Genomic DNA, 21933 nt, shown 5'->3' with positions numbered 1-21933 from the left:
TTCAGAGAGAATAGATTGTAAATGTTTCTTATCAGACTTAAGGTCTGTGTTGATGTTGATGCTGGCTGGCTTTTCCTGAATTCCAAAAGGAAGAAGGGCATAATGAGGCATGTTGGACTCCCCTTCCCATCATGGCCTGAACCAGTTTCTCAGGTTAACCTTGGCAGAGAGGAGGGGTCCATTCAGATGATTTGGAGGATTGGAATTTTATTTTTGGTTTACAGTTTCAAGGAGAAGCAGGACAATCATGTCAGAGAGCTTCAGTGAGGCCGAAAATGCTTCACCAGATTCAGCAGTCTTTAAGCTATCAGAATCCTTTGGCAGGGTAGGGGCTTGGAGGGGTGAGGGTAGAGGGATGGAGAGGAGAGAAAAGGACAGGCAAAGGGGCACAGATATCTCCATCAGGGAGTGAGCATGCCCCACACAAATTCCTTAAGGCAACCTGTGAGGCTATCGCCTTGGCACAAACCCTATCACATGTCAGTCAACTTCCCGGCAAGTCGCAGATCTTTAGAAACCTTGGTGTGTATTTCCCTGCTCGGCTTAGGACGCACCCCTGCCTCCACTGCACAAACGTCCATTGAGTCCTCAAAAACCCGGACAAATGACCTCACCTCCAAAGCCCCCTCTCTGATGCTCCCAGGAAAAACGAAAGCACCTCAGTTTGTTTTGTCCGTACCTTACACGGCTTTGTAATTATCTGTGGTGCCTCTGGCTCAAATCAAAGCGGGAGCCAGACCCAAAAAGTCAAGGAAGGGAACCGCCTTCACAGGCCTCGCGTGAGGAGAAAAGAACTACAATTCCCATGAGGCGGTGGGTCCAAAGGACCACAAGTCCCAGCATCCACTGCGCGGCCCAGGCCTGTCAGGGTAGTAGGCGCTGCGTGAGGCGGGTAAATGTTCGCGGAAGCGGCGAAGAAGACAGGGCCTTGTGGGATGGCGGAGTTTAAGGAGAAGCCTGAGGCCCCGACTGAGCAGCTGGATGTCGCATGCGGCCAGGAAAACTTGCCGGTGGGCGCGTGGCCCCCGGGGGCCGCGCCGGCGCCCTTCCAGGTAGGGGCGGGGCCAGGCGGCGCGGGAGGCAGACGCGCGGCTCCCCCACGTGGTCTCCTTCTCAAACAGCCTCGCCGGGACGGCCTCCCAATCGCGACCTTTTGTCTTCTCTTATAGCACACCGGTGGTGCGCGGGAATAGGTGTGCATGCCCCGGCCTGGGCCTTTTTCTGTTAACCCACGGCATCACCTTAGCAAGGGTGCTGTCCTTTTCAGTCCATTCCCTGAAGCGCAGAACCAGAGGCCTTATGAGAACCCGGCTTTTTGTCCCAGTGCTGTCCTCGGAACTCAAGGAGGCATCAAGGGGGGAGTCATTTACCTCTCCGGTCTCAGGTGTCTCTCACAGGTAGGATAAGCCGTGGGGCCTGTTAGTGGATAGCACCCGGTGTCGTGCATAAAAACAGCCCCGCGAGTCAGCCTTAGCTGTGGTCTCCCTCATGCTGTGGGCTCTTGGGCGAGTATAAATTAGCTTTGGCTAAGCCTTAGAGTCTTCCAGTTCTAACAGTACCTCTCTTCCGGATTGCTTTGAAAATTGCAAGGAAAATACACTTTCTGGTTTGCTCTAAGAACTCAGTAAATGTTCGCTGCTATTAACTTCTCAAAGCCCTTTCTACCCTTTTTGGTTTTTTGAAACTGAGTTTCGCTCTTGTTGTCCAGGCTGGAGTGCAATGGCATTATCTCTTATCTCGGCTCACCGCAACCTCCACCTCCCGGGTTCAAGCAATTCTCCTGCCTCAGCCTCCCGAGTAGCTGGGATTACAGGCATGTGCCACCACACTCGGCTAATTTTTTTATTTTTAGTAGAGACAGGGTTTCTCCATGTTGGTCAGGCCGGTCTCAAACTCCCAACCTCAGGTGATCCGCATGGTTCAGAGCTTAGCCATCTTAGCTACTTCCCAGAGCCTGAGTTTATTCATCTGCAAAATGAAAATAATAATTTAAAAATACATAGCCATCCATTATCAACAATGAACCCTATCTGCCCTTTCTTTTTCCTAGGAATCTTGTGAGGATCAGTTAAGATAATAGATTCAATAGCAGCTTTCAAAGATGTCAAGGAAAAGAATCAAACTCTGTAAAATATTTGAAGAGATTTATTCTGAACCAAATACGAGTGACCATGACCTGTGACACAGCCCTCAGGAGATGCTGAGAACATGTGCCCCGGTGATTAGGGCACAGCCTGGTTTTATACTCGTTTGGGAGAGAGGAGACATCAATCAAATACATTTAACATGTACATTGGTTTGGTTCAGAAAGGCAGGGCAACTCAAAGTGGTAGAGGGGCTTCCAGACTATAAGTAGATTTAAAATTTTTCTGGTTAACAATTGGTAGAGTTTATCTGAAGACCTGGGATCAATAGAAATGTTTAGGTTAAGATAAAGGGGTTTCTTTTGAGACGGAGCTTGACTCCATCACCCAGGCTAGAGTGGTGGTGCGATCAGCTCACTGCAACCTCCGCCTCCCAGGTTCAAGCGATTCTCCCGCCTCAGCCTCCCAAGTAGCTGGGATTACGGGCACCCACAGCCACGCCCAGCTAATTTTTGTATTTTTAGTAGAAACAGGGTTTTACTATGTTGCCCAGGCTGGTCTCAAACTCCTGACCTCAAGTGATCCGCCCACCTCGGCCTCCCAAAGTGCTGGGATTACAGAAGTGAGCCACCACACCAGGCCAAGTAGAGACCAAGTTTTATTGTGCGGAGGAAACTCTCAGCCGACTTCAGAGGGAGCAGTTTGGAAAATGTTTCTTACCAAATTTAAAAAGGTGCCTCGCTCTTAGTTGATTATCTCCTGGTTGTGGAAAGAAAGAAAAAGAGGGGGAAAGGGGATTCTCTATAGAATGTGGATTTTTCCCACAAGAGACAACCCTCCGGGGCAATGTCAAGATATGGCAAGGAAATATATTTGGGGTTAAAATATTTTGATTTCTTCCCTTATTTGTTATGTGATGTTATGCCAGAGTCAGGTTAGAAAGCAGACCATGCTATATAGGGTTAAAATTAAAACTCCTCTGATGAGATTTTATGGTTTGTGAGGCATGACTCCTCAGGTGCCTTAGGTAGGAATTTGGGCAAGATAAAAAAAATCAGAGTTTAGTCCTCAAAAGAGTAGAATAAGATTAATGTCAGAAATTATTATTGTTCCCCAGACTACCTTTGGCAATTTATGTTAATAATACAGTTGGCTGGCTCAATATTAAACAGTGGTCCCTGAAAACTTACTCAGCACTAAGCATTGCTGAGTTCCTGGTCAAAAACACTGATTAAAAAAACCACTGTTCTAGTCCATTCTTAATTCAACAAATTGAGAGCTAAATATATGCAAGGTGGTGGGTTGGGCTGCAAAGAATACAATAAACAGAAAAACACATTCTACCCTCAAGGTGTTTACAACTGTTATGATTAGCTTCAGTATTCCTGCTATGCCTGTGTGTGTGTATATATATGTGTGTGTATGTGTGTATGTTTGAGGCTATTCTATTTACAATCTTGGGTCATATTTTTCTTTGCCATATCCAAGAACAATCTGTAAAACTGCCCGACATATTTTTTAATTAACTCACTTTAAGCATTATTTAAAAATAAGTAATATAAGCATCTCCCTTAGAATCACTGTAATCATTAATGTCCATAAAATCTTGAGGTTTTATATTTCGCAGAGTATATTAAACACATCTATTTTTAAAAGGGGAGAAAGGAGTGACAAGAGGAAGCTTTATGATTGATTGTTATGTCTACAGTTGGTAGGCATAAATGAAAACTGGGAGATTAAAACCCAGTCCCACAGTGTTCTATCTGTGTACATGCACAGTTCTCAATAGAGTTAGAGTTACAAAAATAAGACAGGATCCCCTCCTAAGAGACCTTATTGTCTTTCTTACCAAGAAGATCAAACATGCTTAAAACATTTAAGTGACAAGCCTAAAAGTGCATTCAACTCGTTTTCTTCCATATATTCATGGAACACAAAACCACTCTTATAAAAGGACAAAACAGCTTGCTTGCTCCAAACCCTGCCTTCACAGGCATATGCACACATAAGAATTAAGGCATGAAAAACTTTCAAGATAAAAATAACTTTGTGTCTGTTTTGCCTTTGGCTACTGTGTGAAAAGGCAAAAAGAAATTCAAATGTTCATATTGGAAACAAGCATATCATAATGTCATCAGTGTTGAAAGCCAAGTAGAGAATAAACTAATTGATTTTCTTGAGCTAACAGTTGGATCTAACCATTTTTCAGGTCTCTGAAACCAGCTTCAAACATTATTTTTAAGATCTCAGCAGGCCTTGACAAGAATTATCTGGCTCACAGTCTTCTAATAGCTGCTTGGAGGAAAAACAAACTTATGAGGCTAGAGGCCAAGTACAAAGATTCTTGTAGCTGGGGTTTCAACACAACCAAAAAAGGAATGAAGATTTTCACAGCACTTCTTTATAATTCAGAGGCCCAGGTTTTAGGCCTAGAATATTATAGTGTCATACATCAGTTTCTGGGTCTTCAGTACAGAATGTGATTCAGAAAAGTCAAACTTCTCGTTAATAAGTATCAAGAAAAAAAAAAAAAGTATCAAGAGCTGCAATCTGGCAATCGAAAAATGCTTCTTGAGCACCTGCTGTGTGCCTCGTACTATGGATAGGAACCCCACCCCCATCAGCATGCCACACTCCAAACCTCATAACCATGCTTTTCCCTGAGACACATATCTGTTAGAAAGGTAAGACCTACACATTTAACACAATTAGAGAGCCCTACAGTCTGTGTCATTTAGACCCTGAAGTTCATGCTATTAACTAAGTATATTTCAGAGAAGAAAGAAATTATTGCAGACAGGAATAGCCAAGACAAGAGTGTATTTTCTCTTAAGTTTTCTGTCAGAAAACTTGAAATCTTCACCCAGTGCTTGTTTCCAATATGTCATTTTGCCCTGATCATTTTGCATTTATTCCCAGCTCTTGCATGAGTAATTCTGTGCTTTGATACATACGAAGAAAAAGTAAAACGTGCCGGGCGCAGTGGCTCAAGCCTGTAATCCCAGCACTTTGGGAGGCCGAGACGGGCGGATCACGAGGTCAGGAGATCGAGACCATCCTGGCTAACACAGTGAAACCCCGTCTCTACTAAAAAAAATACAAAATACTAGCCGGGCAAGTTGGCGGACGCCTGTAGTCCCAGCTACTTGGGAGGCTGAGGCAGGAGAATGGCGTAAACCCGGGAGGCGGAGCTTGCAGTGAGCTGAGATCCGGCCACTGCACTCCAGCCTGGGTGACAGCGAGACTACGTCTCAACAACAACAACAACAACAACAACAAAAAAAAAACAATGCAGGAAATTTTTAAAATCCCAGCCAGGCATGGTGGCTCCCTCCCGTAATTCCAACCGTTTTGGAGGCCAAGGCGGGAGAATCACTTGAAGTCAGGATTAGTTTAAGACCACCCTGGGCAACAAAGTGAGACCCCATCTCTACAAAAACATTGTATTTTAAATTAACCAGACATGGTGGTGCATGCCTGTAGTCCCACCTACTTGGGAGGCTGACCTTGAGCCCAGCAGTTGGAGGCTGCAGTGAGCTATGATTATGCCACTGCACTCCAGCCTGGGCAGCAGTATCTTCAAAAAAAAAAAAAAAATCCCATTCTCCATGTCCTTTATACTTTTCTGACTGTTTCTAAATCCCTGTATGTGCATATTGCAGACAGTAAGGTAATACTTGATAAATGAAAGAAGTCTGGTCTGGGTCAGCTCTTAGCTTTTCCCCACTCAAATGGAGAAGTAATGGAGGAAAGGTATACAGTCTGATGACTTCCTAGACACAGTTTTGGTTTGAATATGTTTGAACCTGGAATGTTTAACTCCAGAACTTATTTTCTTCACTACCCTACTATATACTACCTGCAAAATTTTTATCGAACACATATGTGCTAATCCCTACAGTAAGCTTTTTAAGCCAGTTCTGTCCATTTTTCTTTCACAGAAACCTGTGAAATAAATAAGATATTTAGTAATGTTAAGTAATTTGCCAGAAACATATGTTGTTTTAAATATCACATCTAAAAGTAATATCTAGAAGAACTGAAAGAAGCCAGTATTTTTTTTTTTTTTTTTTTTTTTTTTTGAGACGGAGTCTCGCTCTGTCGCCCAGGCTGGAGTGCAGTGGCGCGATCTCGGCTCACTGCAAGCTCCGCCTCCCGGGTTCACGCCATTCTCCTGCCTCAGCCTCCCGAGTAGCTGGGACTACAGGCGCCCACAACCGCGCCCGGCTAATTTTTTGTATTTTTTTTTTAGTAGAGACGGGGTTTCACCGTGGTCTCGATCTCCTGACCTTGTGATCCGCCCGCCTCGGCCTCCCAAAGTGCTGGGATTACAGGCGTGAGCCACCGCGCCCGGCCAGAAGCCAGTATTTTTATAAAGTGTCTGACATGGAGTCCAGCATTATTTCATTAAAATTTCATGATAGCACCCCAAATGTGGGTATTATCCTTGTCTTATAGCAACTAATCTGAAGCTTAACAAGTCACTTGTCCAGAATCACAGTGCTAATAAGAGCTTGGCTGTAGTTTGTGTCTCCTTTAGAGCATTCCATGTTCTACATTAGGAAGCTCTCCGCTGCTTCCTCACAGTTCAAGACCATAGTCACAGAGTTTTCCTGCGTGGTCTCCTGCATACTTTGCTCTAGTCTAACCTCCTAATTGAAGACATCTTTGTTCATTGACCATTTACACCTTTGACTTGTCTATGAAAAGAGTCAAACTCTGCAAACTATTTGAATAGATTTATTCTGAGCCAAATATGAGTGACCATGGACCATGACACAGCCCTCAGGAGATCCTGAGAACATGCACCCAAGGTGGTTGGGATATGGCTTAGTTTTATACATTTTAGGGAGACATGAGACAACAGTCAAATACATGTAAGATGTACATTGGTTCAGTCCAGAAAGACAGCACAGCTGGAAGCGGAAGCTTCCAGTTTCTGATTAACAGTTTGCTTGAAGGAATTGTTATTATCTAAAAACTTAGGAATGTCTTCGGGAAGATAAAGGGTTGTGGAGACCAAGGTTTATTATCATGCAGGTGAAGCCTCCAGGTAGCAGGCTTCAGAGAGAATAGATTGTAAATGTTTTTTATCAGACTTAAAGAGTCTGTTCTATCAGTAATTCCAAAAGGGAAGAGGGTATAATGAGGCATGTCTGACCGCCGCCCCCTTCCCATCATGACCTGAACCAGTTTTTCAGGTTAGCTTTGGAATGCTCTTGCTGAGAGGAGGGGTCTGTTCAGATGATCAGGAGACTTAGAATTTTATTTTTGGTTAACAGAGTACATTTTCTAACCATTTCCTGAAACCATCCTCAGCTTCTACCCAGGGTGTATCAGTCAGGACTCATTTGTTTGCAAGAAACATAAACAATACAAACTGGCTCCAACAAAAAAGGGAAGGAATTGCCTCAAATCAGAAAAGTCCAAAAGTGGTAACTATAGGCATGTCTGGACCCAATAATTCTAAAAGTATTGTCAGATACTTCTTCCCACCACCCTCCCCCTTCACACCCCTGCTCCCCATTTCTGTGGTAGGCTACCCACTCAGTAGGCCTCATCTATGTGGCAGAACTTGGAAATGCCAGGCAAACACTACAGTTGAACAATTCTAGTGGAAAGAGAATGCCTCTTCCCTAATTGTTTCAGCAGAAGTCTGGCTTAGGTCATATCAGCTGACTCCCAGTTTGTAACCTACTTTACATTAGCTTTCAGATACAGTTATACTCCAGAAACAACTATTATTTAACTATGGGGAAACAGTCTCAGAAATGCATCATTAGACAATTTCATCATTATGCAAATGTTATAGAGTGCACAGTACTTACACAAACCTAGATGGTATAGCCTACTACACACTTAGGCTGTATGATAATACCCTATCACTCCTAGGCTACAAACCTGCACAGAATGTTACTACACTGAGTACTGTAGATACTTGTAATGCAGTGGTGTTTGTGTATCTAAACATAGAAAACATACAGTAAAAATACTGTATTCTAATCTTACAGGACTACCATTGTATATAGATATATGTAGTCTGACTGAAAAGTCATTACGCAGCACATGACTACTCAAAGTTTAACCACATGGCATGTAAATATTTGAATAGAATGTTAGGACAATGACCTAACATTATTTCTGAAAATAATAAATAGCTTTTCAATATGTAAATACCTTTAAAGATGGGTAATTACATAATCAGATATTAAATTAGACTAAGGTTTTCAAAAGATTATTCTTGAGTATAATCATTTTTTAAGTCATTATCATCTGAAATGATATTTTATTGACCTTTTATGGAGGAGAAAATGGAAACATGAAGATAAAATGACTCAAAGCAATTATTGGTATCAGGATCAGTGATTATATCCATCAAGGGGAAAAAATTTGTTTAAACAGGAATTTTCCCAGAAGTCTCTGTTACCTTTTGGAAGGTATCTGCAGTTCATTTGGAATTAGCTACCATCTATAAGTCCCTAGAGGATTATAGATTGTGCAGCAAGTTTAATTGCAGAATTTTAAAAAATATATCATGAGATTCTCCAAAATCTTTTTAAATTTGTAAGTAAAAATAACTAAATAAAACTGTTTTTCACCTGCTTTCCTGATTAGAAAACTGCAGTAAGTCAGACTTGATTTTAAAAGAAGTTATCCATGTCAAAAAAAAAACTTTAGCGTTTAGTGATTTATATATACCTTAAAACTATGTGCGCCTTTAATGACAAATCAAGTTTAACATGAAAAGTTTAACAGAGATCTTCATTTTACAAGTACTTTTAAAATGTCTGAGTAACCATTTACATTTCAACACTGAACCTTTAAAAAGCTGAAGGTAGATTCTATATAAAACAGCAGTCATTGAGTTTGACTGATAGAGCATCATTTTCTAACCCATCCTTTATCCATTTAGGATATTCCTGCTAAGCTAAAGCTGTAAGAAACAACACAAACAAAAGCTATTTCCTCTCTCCACCCCCAAATGACTTTTTAAGCAGAATGTTGGCCTTCCCCCACAATTCCTCCCACTGGTTGTCCTCCTCATCTTTCACAAGAGGATGTCAATCCTCCCCAGCTCAGAGTTTTTTTTAGCATAGGGTTTTGCACTTAACTACATAGCTCCACCTGAGGCCTCCACAAGGAGTATAACTACCTGCTGTTCAATACCTTTCTAAAGCTTGGACTGGAGACAAAATATTAATGGAGGATTGACTGGAAGACATGGTGCAAACATTCCTCCAGGTGCTTTAAAATCTGTCCCCAATGAAAGGCCATGCAACTCGTTCCTTGCAGAACTGCTCTTACCCGACTCTGCTGTTGTGGGATCCCAGCAGCCTTTATTGAGGACCAGAATTTTAAAAGCCCATGAAACTGCTTCCTGGAAAAGAATGGTTTAGGAGAACACATTGGTGGAATTCCTTCCTGGTATCAATACTGAAAAAAGTCAGTGCCGCTTCTGAACAATGAGATTATTCCTTACAGGCAGGGCAAACTGCGTATCTAATCATATATCCTTCTCTGAATTGGCAGCTCTCAGGCAGAGCCAAATGTCCAGTCTACTTCTACCACACACTGTGTGTCTAAGCTCACTGGACCTGTTTGCTCTATTTCCCTTTCACCTTACTGTCCTTACTTGTTCATTTATCTTACCTGTTTGTGAGTCTCATTAAATCCTTTTTGGAATAAAGCAGGTATAAAATGGATTCGGTTTTATGTAAGCAAGAATTACTGTATACATAAAAAAAATCTGGGTTCATGAGAGATACTTTAATATGAAATTACAGTTTGAAAATGTGCTTCACGATGCTAATGAGGATCTAACCAGAGATCAGGCTTCACATAGAGTTTAGATTGAGGATTGTCTTCTTTTTATATAACATTTTATAAATGTAATGTTTTTATATTTTATATATTTTATATAAATGTAATTTTTTATATTCCTTTCCCATTTAATTAGAACAGAATTTCTTTACAAGTGTACATCTATAATAAATTTAAATATCTAGTAATATCTATTTAAGAAATAGCATTTTTGGAATTCTGTGTGCAATTGACTTGTCATTTATGACTTTCTCATCCCCAACTAGTATCTGAGGTAACTCACAATTAAAATACATATATGCATGTATATAAGGTAAAGGTAAAAGAGATCAAAAGCTAAGGATAAAATGCTTAACTGTACTCAGACACTAAACTCAGCACTGAGTTTTCTGACATCCAAAGCTAAGAGGGAAACAAAATAAGTTACAAAACTTTCCGTTTCTGATAAGAGAAAAAAATAGTGTTTTTCTTATTGTCCTTATATATACATAATACATATATAAATACATGTATATGTCATTATGCATACCTATATATAACATACTATTATATACATTAAGTATTATAATGCCCAACTCATCCTTATACATAACCTAAAATAAAACCACAAATTCTAAAAATTAATCTTAGCTGGGCATGGTTGTTCCCACTTGTAGCTGTAGCAAGTAAGGAAGCTGAGGCAGGAGAATCACTTGAGCCCAGGTTACAGTGAACTGTGATCACACCACTGCACTCCAGCCTGTGCAACAGAGGAAGACCCTGTCTCAAAAAAAAAAAAAAAAAAATTCTTGTTTTATTGAAGAAAGATCTTTTTGGACAATATCTTAGTACACTGTGTTTTGTCAGTTTTGAACTGTTTTTATATATGTTAGAATTAGAATGGGTCCCAGTCAAAAACTACTTGGAATATATAGGAAATATATGACATGCCATGCTCACTTACAGTGTGTATATTTTTTACAGTACACTCCTGATCATGTAGTTGGACCTGGAGCAGACATTGATCCCACTCAAATAACCTTTCCCGGATGCATTTGTGTCAAAACTCCCTGCCTCCCTGGCACTTGCTCCTGTCTCCGCCATGGAGAGAACTATGATGATAACTCATGCCTTAGAGATATAGGATCTGGAGGAAAGTATGCAGAGCCTGTTTTTGAATGCAATGTCCTGTGCCGATGCAGTGACCACTGCAGAAACAGAGTGGTCCAGAAAGGTCTGCAGTTCCACTTCCAAGTGTTCAAGACACATAAAAAAGGCTGGGGACTTCGTACCTTGGAATTTATACCAAAAGGAAGGTTTGTCTGTGAATATGCTGGTGAGGTTTTAGGATTCTCTGAAGTTCGGAGAAGAATTCACTTACAAACAAAATCTGACTCTAACTATATTATAGCCATCAGGGAACATGTTTATACTGGGCAGGTAATGGAAACATTTGTTGACCCTACTTATATAGGAAATATTGGAAGATTCCTTAATCATTCTTGTGAGCCAAACCTTTTGATGATTCCTGTCCGAATTGACTCAATGGTACCTAAGTTGGCACTTTTTGCAGCCAAAGATATTGTGCCAGAAGAAGAACTCTCTTATGATTATTCAGGAAGATATCTTAATCTAACAGGCAGTGAAGACAAAGAAAGGCTAGATAATGGGAAACTAAGAAAACCTTGTTACTGTGGTGCCAAATCATGTACTGCTTTCCTGCCTTTTGACGGTTCTCTGTACTGCCCCTTAGAAAAGTCGAACATCAGTTGTGGAAATGAGAAGGAACCCAGCATGTGTGGCTCAGCCCCTTCTGTGTTCCCCTCCTGCAAGCGATTGACCCTTGAGGTGAGTCTGTTCAGTGATAAGCAGCTTGCGCCTCCCTCTAGTGGAAGACAGTGGTTGGCTAGCTTTGCCTCTGCCTAGTTATGTAAGTTGAACTCAGGAATGTGGCAGAGACTACAAGTTGTCCATCAGTATCTTTTCTCCCTTTCTGTAATAGAATTCTCCATTTAACATGAGTACATGACTACCCAGAATATTCACTTTCCTAGTTAGATTTGTCTTAGTAACTGTTCTAGTTAATGGGATATAAGCAAAAATGACAAGTCCTTAAATGGAGATATCCTGCCCTTCACCTCCTCTTTCTTCCTTCTGGCTGGAATGTATACATGATGACTGGAACTGGAGCAGTCATCCTAGACCCCAGGATGACCCTGGGAAAGGAAGCCATTGCATAGAAAAATCAACAAGATTAAAAGAAGTCTAGGTGTCTGGTACTGTAGAACATCCTGCCAGTCATGGTCTGACACCATTGTACTTTCAAGTGAGAAATGGTGTCTCCCTTGTTTAAGCCACTGTTATTGTAAGTTTTCTAGCACTAACATTGAACCTAATAATGATCCAAGAAACCCTTGTGGCTGCATACCTAAACCCTGCTTTCCAACCAATTTTAACAGTAATAAAGCTGACATTTTGATTTCTGTCTGACTCCTGTATCCTACTTAATTGTTTCTAAGCATGAATCAAGGAAAAACGCATTATTAACCATCACCTGCTAAAACCCTAATAAGTACCACCAGTAGTGAAAAATATAACCATGAAAATGACTTACATGTTGTAACCAAAAGTCAGAAAAGGAAACACATTGTAAATGTTTCATTATATACTTGGCTGTACTCCAAATCTTGTGAAGTTATGCTTCAAAACTTCAAACAGCCTCACTTCTTGTATAAATAACAGAAAAATAACGCTGTCCACACCACAGAAGGAGATGGGAGTTTTATAATCCCATTTAAACTTCTAGAGCATCAAACATCTCTAACTACCTTCCTTAAAGCAGGGATGTTGCCAAAAAAATTACTATGTAAGTTTATCAGACATTTTGAAAGCTAAAATAATTACTAGAGCCCCTATGATATTATTAAGTAATTTAATTTCTTCTCTAGTACATTTAAACCCTACCACTAAGAGGCCTTGCAGTTTCAACATTATAGGAATCCGTGTTATATATAACACTATTCCTCTGTAATATAAGTACATTGTACACTTTAAATGAGTGAAATGTACAGCATGTGAATTATATCTCAATAAAGCTGGGTTGTTTTTAAGTATCTTAGGGTTTACGTGTTCATATAACATTATATGGAATGGTTCTCTGTGAACAAATGGTCCTAGACTACACATAAAATGCCCCAAATTACAAATACATAGTATCAAAAATTTTCCTCCAAATTAATCATTTCTCCATGCCAACTTTCCTCTGTTAGTTCAATGTCTCTGAAGCAGTCCTGCTTTTTATAAGGCAGTTTGTATCCCTCACTCGAAAATGTGCTTTTTCTCACTCACAAGCTCACCTAATAACTGAGCTGCTTCAGAAGCAATACAGAAATGGTCAGAAGGAAAATGACTGGCTCACCATTTGATTCTGCAGATACCCTTTTCGATGTCCTTTTGCCTTTCTCTATTGAACAGCAGAGAGATTCCCAGAGGACAATCTTCCATTCAGAGAGAAGGACACAAACAGCCCCCTCCAACTCAGTGCCTCTGCCAGAGACAACTGACTGAATGTAGACCCCTGAAAATTTTTTGTACTCAGGCACTAGTTTATTATATAGCACTTAGTCCTAGAAATCCGATTCCTAAGGTAAGAGTCAAAGAGTCTTTATTCCAAGTCTTTTCTAAGCAGCAAGTTAACTGCATTTGTTTGCTTCAGTGCCATACTCTTAAGAATGTTGACACTTCTTTTGAGAGAAAACATTTAAAAATATACTTCCACTTGCCTATTATCCCATGATAAAGTAACATTTTTATAACTATAAGATTCAAATTTTAAAAGATGGGGCTGGGTGCAGTGGCTCACATCTGTAATCCCAGCACTTTGGGAGGCCTAGGCAGGCAGAACACTTGAGGTCAGGAGTTTGAGACCAGCCTGGCCAACATGCTAAAACCTCATCTCTACTAAAAATACAAAAATTAGCTAGATGTGGTGGCACATGTCTGTAGTCCCAGCTGCTCGGGAGGCTGAGGCACGAGAATCACTTGAGCCCAGGAGGCAGAGATTGCAGTGAGCCAAGATTGTACCACTGCACTCCAGCTTGGGTGACAGAGCGAGACTCTGTCTCCAAAAAAAAAAGTAGTAACAGTTTTTGCATTGTTGGAATTTGGCATTTAATATTGGAATACATTCTTAAATAAATGTGGTCATATTATACATCATTTTAATGGGCATTTCTTTGTGTTTTTTTGCTAATGACATCTTACTTGCTGTTTATGTTTATTTTAGACTATGAAAATGATGTTAGACAAAAAGCAAATTCGAGCAATTTTTTTATTCGAGTTCAAAATGGGTCGTAAAGCAGCAGAGACAACTCGCAACATCAACAACGCATTTGGCCCAGGAACTGCTAACGAACGTACAGTGCAGTGGTGGTTCAAGAAGTTTTGCAAAGGAGATGAGAGCCTTGAAGATGAGGAGCGTAGTGGCCGGCCATCAGAAGTTGACAACGACCAACTGAGAGCAATCATCGAAGCTGATCCTCTTACAACTACAAGAGAAGTTGCCGAAGAACTTAATGTCAACCATTCTACAGTCGTTCGGCATTTGAAGCAAATTGGAAAGGTGAAAAAGCTCGATAAGTGGGTGCCTCATGAGCTGACTGAAAATCAAAAAAATCGTCGTTTTGAAGTGTCATCTTCTCTTATTCTACGCAACCACAACGAACCATTTCTCGATCGGATTGTGACGTGCGATGAAAAGTGGATTTTGTATGACAACCGGCGACGATCAGCTCAGTGGTTGGATCAAGAAGAAGCTCCAAAGCACTTCTCAAAGCCAATCTTGCACCCAAAAAAGATCATGGTCACTATTTGGTGGTCTGCTGCTGGTGTGATCCACTATAGCTTTCTGAATCCTGGTGAAACCATTACATCTGAGAAGTATGCTCAGGAAATCGATGAGATGCACCAAAAACTGCAACACCTGCAGCTGGCATTGGTCAACAGAAAGGGCCCAATTCTTCTCCACGACAATGCCCGACCGCATGTTGCACAACCCACACTTCAAAAGTTGAATGAATTGGGCTATGAAGTTTTGCCTCATCCACCGTATTCACCTGACCTCTTGCCAACCAACTACCACATCTTCAAGCATCTCAACAACTTTTTGCAGGGAAAACGCTTCCACAACCAGCAGGATGCAGAAAATGCTTTCCAAGAGTTTGTCAAATCCCGAAGCACGGATTTTTACGCTACAGGAATAAACCAACTTATTTCTCGTTGGCAAAAATGTGTTGATTGTAATGGTTCCTATTTTGATTAATAAAAATGTATTGAGCCTAGTTATAATGATTTAAAATTCACGGTCCAAAACCGCAATTAGTTTTGCACCAACCCAATATCTTCATAGAATTGAAACATAAATTAAAATTGCATTTGAAGTAGATTCCACAGACTTCATTAAGAATGTAGAAATGTGGCCTGGCATGGTGGCTTACAACTGTAATCCCAGCACTTTGGGAGGCTGAGGTGGGCAGATCACTTGAGTCTGATAGTTCAGGACCAGCCTGGGCAACATGGTGAGACCCCGACTCCAATAAAATATTTTTTTTTAAAAGAGTAGAAATATGTACCTTGAAAAACATTTTGGCCCAAGAATAATAACAATCACACTTGAAGAACAAAGCTTTTCTTTAAAAAAAATTTTTTTTTAATTTTCAAATTACTATTCACAAAGCATCAGTGATAATTAGATTTTGTTCTTGGCCAAATGAAAAATTTTGCCGTAATTAAAATGTGGTCATGCTCCAGTGTGTTACCACTGAACAAATCACTGAACCTTTCCAAGTGAAAGTTTCCTTAGTTGGGAAGATTGAGTTAACACATGCAAAAGGGTTAGAACAGTGCCTGAGTACATAGAAAGTATTCAATAAATGTAAATTATTAGTCTTGAGAACTGTCTGTAGCATGTGACCCAAAGTTCTCCCTTCTATTCAGGTGTAATTAGGATATAATGTCCTTCAATGGCAGACTTAAAGGGGGAAAAAGTCACAAAGAGGTGACCAGAAGGGTTAGAGCTGAGCAAGAGAGGTTCGTGCCCTGAGCCCTGCGTTTTAGAGTGCCTAGGGTTACATACATAGGCACACATGCATAAAGAAGACATGGATACCATAACCAGACAAAGACATTACTAGGAAAGAAAAATAATACCAATATCCCTTTTGAATATAGAGGCAAAAAAAAAAAAAAAAATACTAGCAAATGAAATTCAGCAAGATGTAAAAAGAATTATACACCGTGATCAAGTGGGATTTATCCCAGGAAAGCAAGGTTGGTTTAACATATGAAAATCAGTAAATCCAGTCTGTTAATGGGATAATTCACAAAAAATAAATATATAATGATTTCCGTAGACACAAAGCATTTGACAAACTCCAATAGCCTTTCGTGATAAAAGCAGTGAACAGACTAGAAGTAAACAGGAACTTCTTCAACCTGAGAAAGGACATCTATGAAGACCCACAGCTAACATCATACATAATGATGAAAGACTGAAAGCTCTTATCCTAAGATATGGAACAAGAAAATGATCTCCAAGCTCACCACTTCTATTCAGCATTGTACTGGAGTTTCTAGCAAGGACAATTAAGCAGGTAAGAACTTAAAACTCAGGGCCAGGTGCAGTGGCTCATGCCTGTAATCCCAGCACTTTGGGAGACCAAAGCAGACAGATCACCTGAGGTCAGGAGTTCAAGACCAGCCTGGCCAATATGGCAAAACCCTATCTATACTAAAACTATAAAAACAAGCTGGGCTTAGTGGCACACACCTGTAATCCCAGCTACTCCTGAGGTTGAGGCAGGAGAATCGTTTGAACCTGGGAGGTGGAGGTTACAATGAGCTGAGATCACACCACTGCACTCCAGTCCAGGTGACAGAGTGAGACTGCCTCTCAAAAAAAAAAAAAAAAAAAAAAAAAACTTAAAAAAAATAAGACAAATGACCCAATTTAAACATGGGCAAAAGATCTGAATAGACATCAAAAATAAACATGAATGTGAAAATGTGCTCAACATCATTTGTCATCAGGGAATTGCAACTTAAAACTATAAGTTATCCCTTAGCACCCACTAGGATGGTAGAAAGCAAAAACACTAAAAATGCCAAAAAATGGCAAGGATGTGGAGAAACAGGAACTCTTCATTGCTCATTGAAATGTGACATGGTTCAGCCTCTTTAGAAGACGGTTTGGTGGGTTCTTAAAGAGCTAGACATAGCATTGATCCAGCAATCATGCTCCTGTTAACCAAAATGACAGGGGTTCAGTCCTGCTGCTCACCACACAGAATGTCAATCACTGAGACAATGAATGTTGCCAGGGAAGAAGTATTTAATTGGGTGCTGCAGCCAAGGAGAATGGGAGATAAAGTCTCAAATCCCTGACCAACTACAATTGGGGAGGCTTATATAGTGAGGGAAGAAATTGAGGAGGGTAAAAAAAGCAATTATGATGAATGAGGGCGTCTGGCATCTTGTTTCGATGTGGTGATCTGGTGAGTTTTAAGTCCCTTGCCTGAGGATCTGTTTGCTGAGGAAGGAACTCAGATGAGACAAATGTAAATTTCAAGTTTTAAGACCTGAAGGGTCAATTTCCATGTTTATGTCAAAACTTTTAAATATTTCTATGGGACAGTTGGAATGGTTTCACTCCTAGGTATTTACTGATTTGAAAACTTGTCCTCATAAAAACAGCACACACATGTTCATAACAGGGTTATAATTGGTTAAAACTTGAAGCAACACACATTTCTTCAGTAAGTGAATGGATAAACAAACTGGTACATCCATATGATGGACTACTATTCAACAATAAAGAAATGAGCTATCAAGCCACAAAAAAAGTCCTGTATGAACCTTAAATGCATACTGCTAGAGAAGTGATTCTGAACAGGCTGCATACTATGAGTCCAACTATATGACACTCTGGAAAAGACAAAACAATAGAGAATAAAAATGTCAGTGGTTGCCAGAGTTTGAGGGGAGGGAGGAATGAATAGGTGAAGCACAGGAGATTTTTAAGGCAATGAAACAATTCTGTGTGATACTGTGATGGTGTATACATGACATTGTGTATTTGTGAAAACAGAACTTTACTGCACAAAGGGTCAAAATTCTATGTAAACAATTTTAATCATTTAAGAAGTCAGGGAATCATAGGAATGCGGACTGTGACAAGAGAACATAACTATTAGTACAAATGTAGAAACAAACTCAAGAGAGTAGGGGTGAAAGGTGCTGATCTAAGTAACTTTGGAAATTACTGGAGTTTGTAAGACTAAAGGCAAAAGGAACTGCATGTAAGCAGTTCCTAGCTGATACAAGTTGTTTCCCATGGGGTAGGGAAGTTTAAACATTCCCTCTGAAGGTTTGATAATTAAGTCTGCTGAAATGAACTGACAATAAACAGATTAAGAAGAGAAACACCATTTTAATTATGTACATGCACGTGGAAGCCTCAGAAAAATATGAGACTCAAAGAGGGGGGCAGATGGTTGAAGGCTTTATAGCATAAAATGAATAGGGGCTTGAAGGGGAGGTGATGACAAGTTATGGGAGGAAAAGGGGAGGAACTGCATGGTGAACAAAGATTGTCTTATGTAAATAAAGTCTCTCAGGTCATAAAAGTTGTTTAGGAGTTTTTTATTGCTGCTGAAGAATAGGCAATAGCCTGTTTTGGTGTGGTGACAACTTTTAATCTCCTCTGGTGATAAATCTTTCCTGGTTGTTTGTTGAAATTCCTAGGGAGGAGGCTCCAAACAAATGTATTCCTTTTGGAAGAACTTTCCTCAGTCAGAGAAGGGAACTTCAGGAGAGCCTCTCCCTGCACTTATGGGAGTAGGATGAGAAACAAGAGAAAGCCAGACAGGCCTCGATTCTTGGGCAGCTTCGAAGGCTTTTCAATTTCCTTTAATTCTAACTGCTTGTTAGAGGAATGTTAAAGGACTATACATTGGGGTATCATTTTCTGAGCCTTAACAGGGTACAATTCTGATATTAACAACTCTGCTATTGCCTTACGTATATACTGGAATTAAACAAATTGATTGCAGATCGTGGGAGCCAGGTTTCTCACTGTTGGATTGGGAATTTACATTTAAGCAAAGGAAGGATGATTCATGTGGTAATAGATCAATTTGAGACATCAGCATGAACTCACATTTAGCTTAATATAGATACAGAAGGTTACATATAGAAATATTTCTAGATTAGTGTCTGTATTACAGTTAGTATGCACACATATATTTCCTTTCTCTGTCAGCTCAGAGAGTCTAGAAGCAATGATGCTCCAGTAGCAAGGAGCACACTTAGCACCCAGATCTTGATTTTTATACCATTCTCCAACAACAAAAATCAGGGCTCTTTGGAGAAACGGCTAATTCTGCTACTAGAGAAGGAAATCAACAAGCTGAGACTGGAGTATCTTGCAGTGCCAGAAAGTAAGGAAATGTTTAAAAAAAAAAAAAAGAAAGAAACCATTGATGTGGGTGTCAAAGGAGTATAGAAACAAATTGAAAGAGCTCCCAGTGACCAAATCTGGAATAATTTGAGCAAGAAAATAAAGTAGTACTGGATTATAATACAAAATATAAAATATTTGTGAGCCCATACTGATATAAATAAATGATTGAATCAATAAATAAATGGAGTAAAGACAAATCTAACTTTGCATAAGAATTCTAAATAACTTATGTAGCTACTCTGCCCACAAAAAGGGGGACCATAAATTCCTACTCCTTTAGTGTAGGCTATACATAGTGACTTCCTCCCAAAGAGTGTAGAATGGAAAGTTGAGGGTGGAGGAAAGGGAGGGGAGCAGAGTAACTTTACTCTGGGGAAACTTGACAAATTACCTCAGCTAGGTGATCAAGGTCAATATGAACAGTGATAAATCATGTTGGTAGTATATGCCATTGACAGGATGTGATAAAGATGGTACGTTAACTCTGGTCTTGCTCCCCACACCCATAACCCAAGACTAATCATGAGGAAAAGAATCAGATAAATTTAAATACAGGGTCATCTGTGAAATACTTGAACATTCCTCAAGACTGTCAAGGTCAGGAAAAACAAGAAAAGTCTAAGAAATTGTCACAACCAAGGGGAGTCAAAGAAGACATGATAAGTAAATGTAATGTGGTGTCCTGGGTGAGATTCTAGAATCAAAACAGGTAAAGTTAAAAATCTGAATCAACTATGGTCTTTAGTTAATGATGTGTCAATATTGGTTCTTAATTGTAACAAATGTAGCATCATGTAATGATATGTATATCATATATATGTATCAATACATAATATATAATGATGTGTATAATAATGTAATATAAATGTACCATAACTAATGTTAGTAATAGGGAAAACCGGCTGTGGGATATATGGGACCTTTCTGTATTATCTTCTCAATTTTTATGAAAATCTAAAACTGTTCCATGAAAGTCTACTGTAAATGAAAATGTTCTGATGCCAGAAATGGTGGTGCATGCCTGCATGCCTTCAGTCCAAGCTACTCAGGAGGCTGAGGCAGGAGGATCCCTTGAGCCCAGGAGCTCAGGGTGCAGTGAGCTATGATCCTACCATTGCACTTCAGGCTGGGTGAAAGAGGGAGACCTGCCTATTAAAAAAAAGAGAGAGAGAGAGAGAGAAAAAGAAGAAAGACAATTACAAGCATTGACAAGGATATGGAGAAAGTGGAAGCCTCATCTATTGGTTGGTTGGTTGGCTGCAAAATTGTGCAACTACTCTGTAAAGCAGTTTGGCAGTTTCTCAAAGCCCATATACAATTACCACATGTCCCAGTAACTCCACCCCTGGCATGGATCCAATAGAATTGAAAACATATCTACAAAAAGTGTATGCATATCCAGCCTGGATGACACAGCAAGATGCTGTTTTAAAAAAAAGTATGCACAAATGTTCATATAGCATTATTCATAACAAAAAAGTGGACACAACACAAATATTCATTAGCCAATGAATGAACAAAATGTAGTATTCATACAGTGAAATATTATTTAGCCATAAAAGTATATGCAAATATTCATATAACATTATTCATAATAGCAAGAAAAGTAGGCACAACCCAAATATCCATTAGCTGATGGATGATTAAAGAAAAATGTAGTATCCATGCAATGGAATATTGTTTGGTCATAATATTATTTAGCCATTCCATAAAAAGGAATGAAATACCAAAAAATGCCCTGATATGGATGACCCTTGAAAACATTATGTTAAGTGACAGAAGCCAGACACAACAGGTCACATTTGTGGTATTCTGTTTACATGAACTCTCTGGAATAGGCAACTCCATACAGATACTAGATTAGTGGTTACCAGGGCCGGCAGCAGGAAGGAGTATAGGGATTGACTGCTAGTTACTACTAGCAGTACATGGTTTCTTTTGGGGGTGATGCAACATTCTAGAATTAGTTGTGATCGTTGCACAACTTGTGACTACACTAAAAAGCACTTTAATTAGGTGGATTTTATGGTATGTGAATTATATCTCCATAAAGGTATTAGAAGAAAAAGAAGAAAAGGAAGGAAGAGGAGAAAGAGAAGGAGGAGGAGCAGAAGAATGAGGAGGAGGACAACCACCACCTGGTACCTCTGGTTTGGAGATGGTAACTTGTGACTCTGAACATTTGTTTCTGGGAGAACGCTTTAGGCCCCAGGAAAATGCTATTCCACTTACTTTCTGTCCTTAAAAACCAAACATTAACTGTGCCTAATGCTCTCATCCTTTTTGGGTTGGGCCATTACCACCATCAGAGAGTGACACAGCTTTGGAGTGCAGGGAGAATTTGGACAGAAGTGCTTAGTTAGATAGATAAGAAACACATTAATTGACAGCTGTTCCTCTCAGCATAAATTTAACAGATTCATGAATAACAATGTATAGTTTTTAATTCCTATTACTATTACTTAGAATTCCAATTCCTATTACTTTTAAATCTGTGTATGTGTAAGTCTAGAAATTTAATACTGGTTCTTT

General features: G+C 39.8%; 1 protein-coding gene and 1 long non-coding RNA gene across 12 annotated transcripts in view; one reads left to right on the top strand and one right to left on the bottom strand.

The window, feature by feature from the left end:
• The window catches only part of LOC110742272, a 478176-nt gene extending 477240 nt beyond the window's left edge, over positions 1-936 (bottom strand). For 5 of the 10 annotated variants that reach the window (XR_002519739.2, XR_002519736.2, XR_004181879.1 and 2 more), the window contains exon 1: positions 680-874. This is a non-coding gene — a long non-coding RNA (uncharacterized LOC110742272). Of the gene's footprint in view, positions 1-679 lie in introns of all 10 variants that reach the window. The other 5 variants (XR_004181876.1, XR_004181888.1, XR_004181892.1 and 2 more) reach the window with 2 other exon arrangements.
• Positions 830-15223, top strand: LOC101021557 (histone-lysine N-methyltransferase SETMAR). Of its 2 annotated transcripts, none has more exons than XM_003894164.5 (3): positions 830-1052; positions 10869-11732; positions 14170-15223. In XM_003894164.5, the coding sequence occupies exons 1-3, from the start codon at positions 897-899 to the stop codon at positions 15202-15204; spliced, it is 2055 nt and encodes a 684-aa protein (XP_003894213.1). In that variant the 5' UTR covers positions 830-896; the 3' UTR covers positions 15205-15223. The 2 variants fall into 2 exon arrangements, with proteins under 2 accessions (XP_003894213.1, XP_009198576.1); XM_009200312.4 differs by lacking the exon at positions 830-1052 and adding an exon at positions 1068-1397.
• The last annotated feature ends 6710 nt before the right edge of the window (positions 15224-21933 follow it).

Source organism: Papio anubis, chromosome 2, assembly GCF_008728515.1.
Source record: "Papio anubis isolate 15944 chromosome 2, Panubis1.0, whole genome shotgun sequence".
Taxonomy (NCBI): domain Eukaryota; kingdom Metazoa; phylum Chordata; class Mammalia; order Primates; family Cercopithecidae; genus Papio; species Papio anubis.
Note: the sequence above shows the minus strand (reverse complement) of the source record. Positions and strands in the feature narration are given on the sequence as shown.

Bases quoted from the DNA above. Each gene is read 5' to 3' on its own strand.
- LOC101021557 (XM_009200312.4), top strand. From the start codon at position 1,200: ATGCCCCGGCCTGGGCCTTTTTCTGTTAACCCACGGCATCACCTTAGC. The intron at 1,398-10,868 runs GTAGGATAAGCC...TATTTTTTACAG, and splicing joins GTCTCAGGTGTCTCTCACAG to TACACTCCTGATCATGTAGT. The intron at 11,733-14,169 runs GTGAGTCTGTTC...TGTTTATTTTAG, and splicing joins GCAAGCGATTGACCCTTGAG to ACTATGAAAATGATGTTAGA.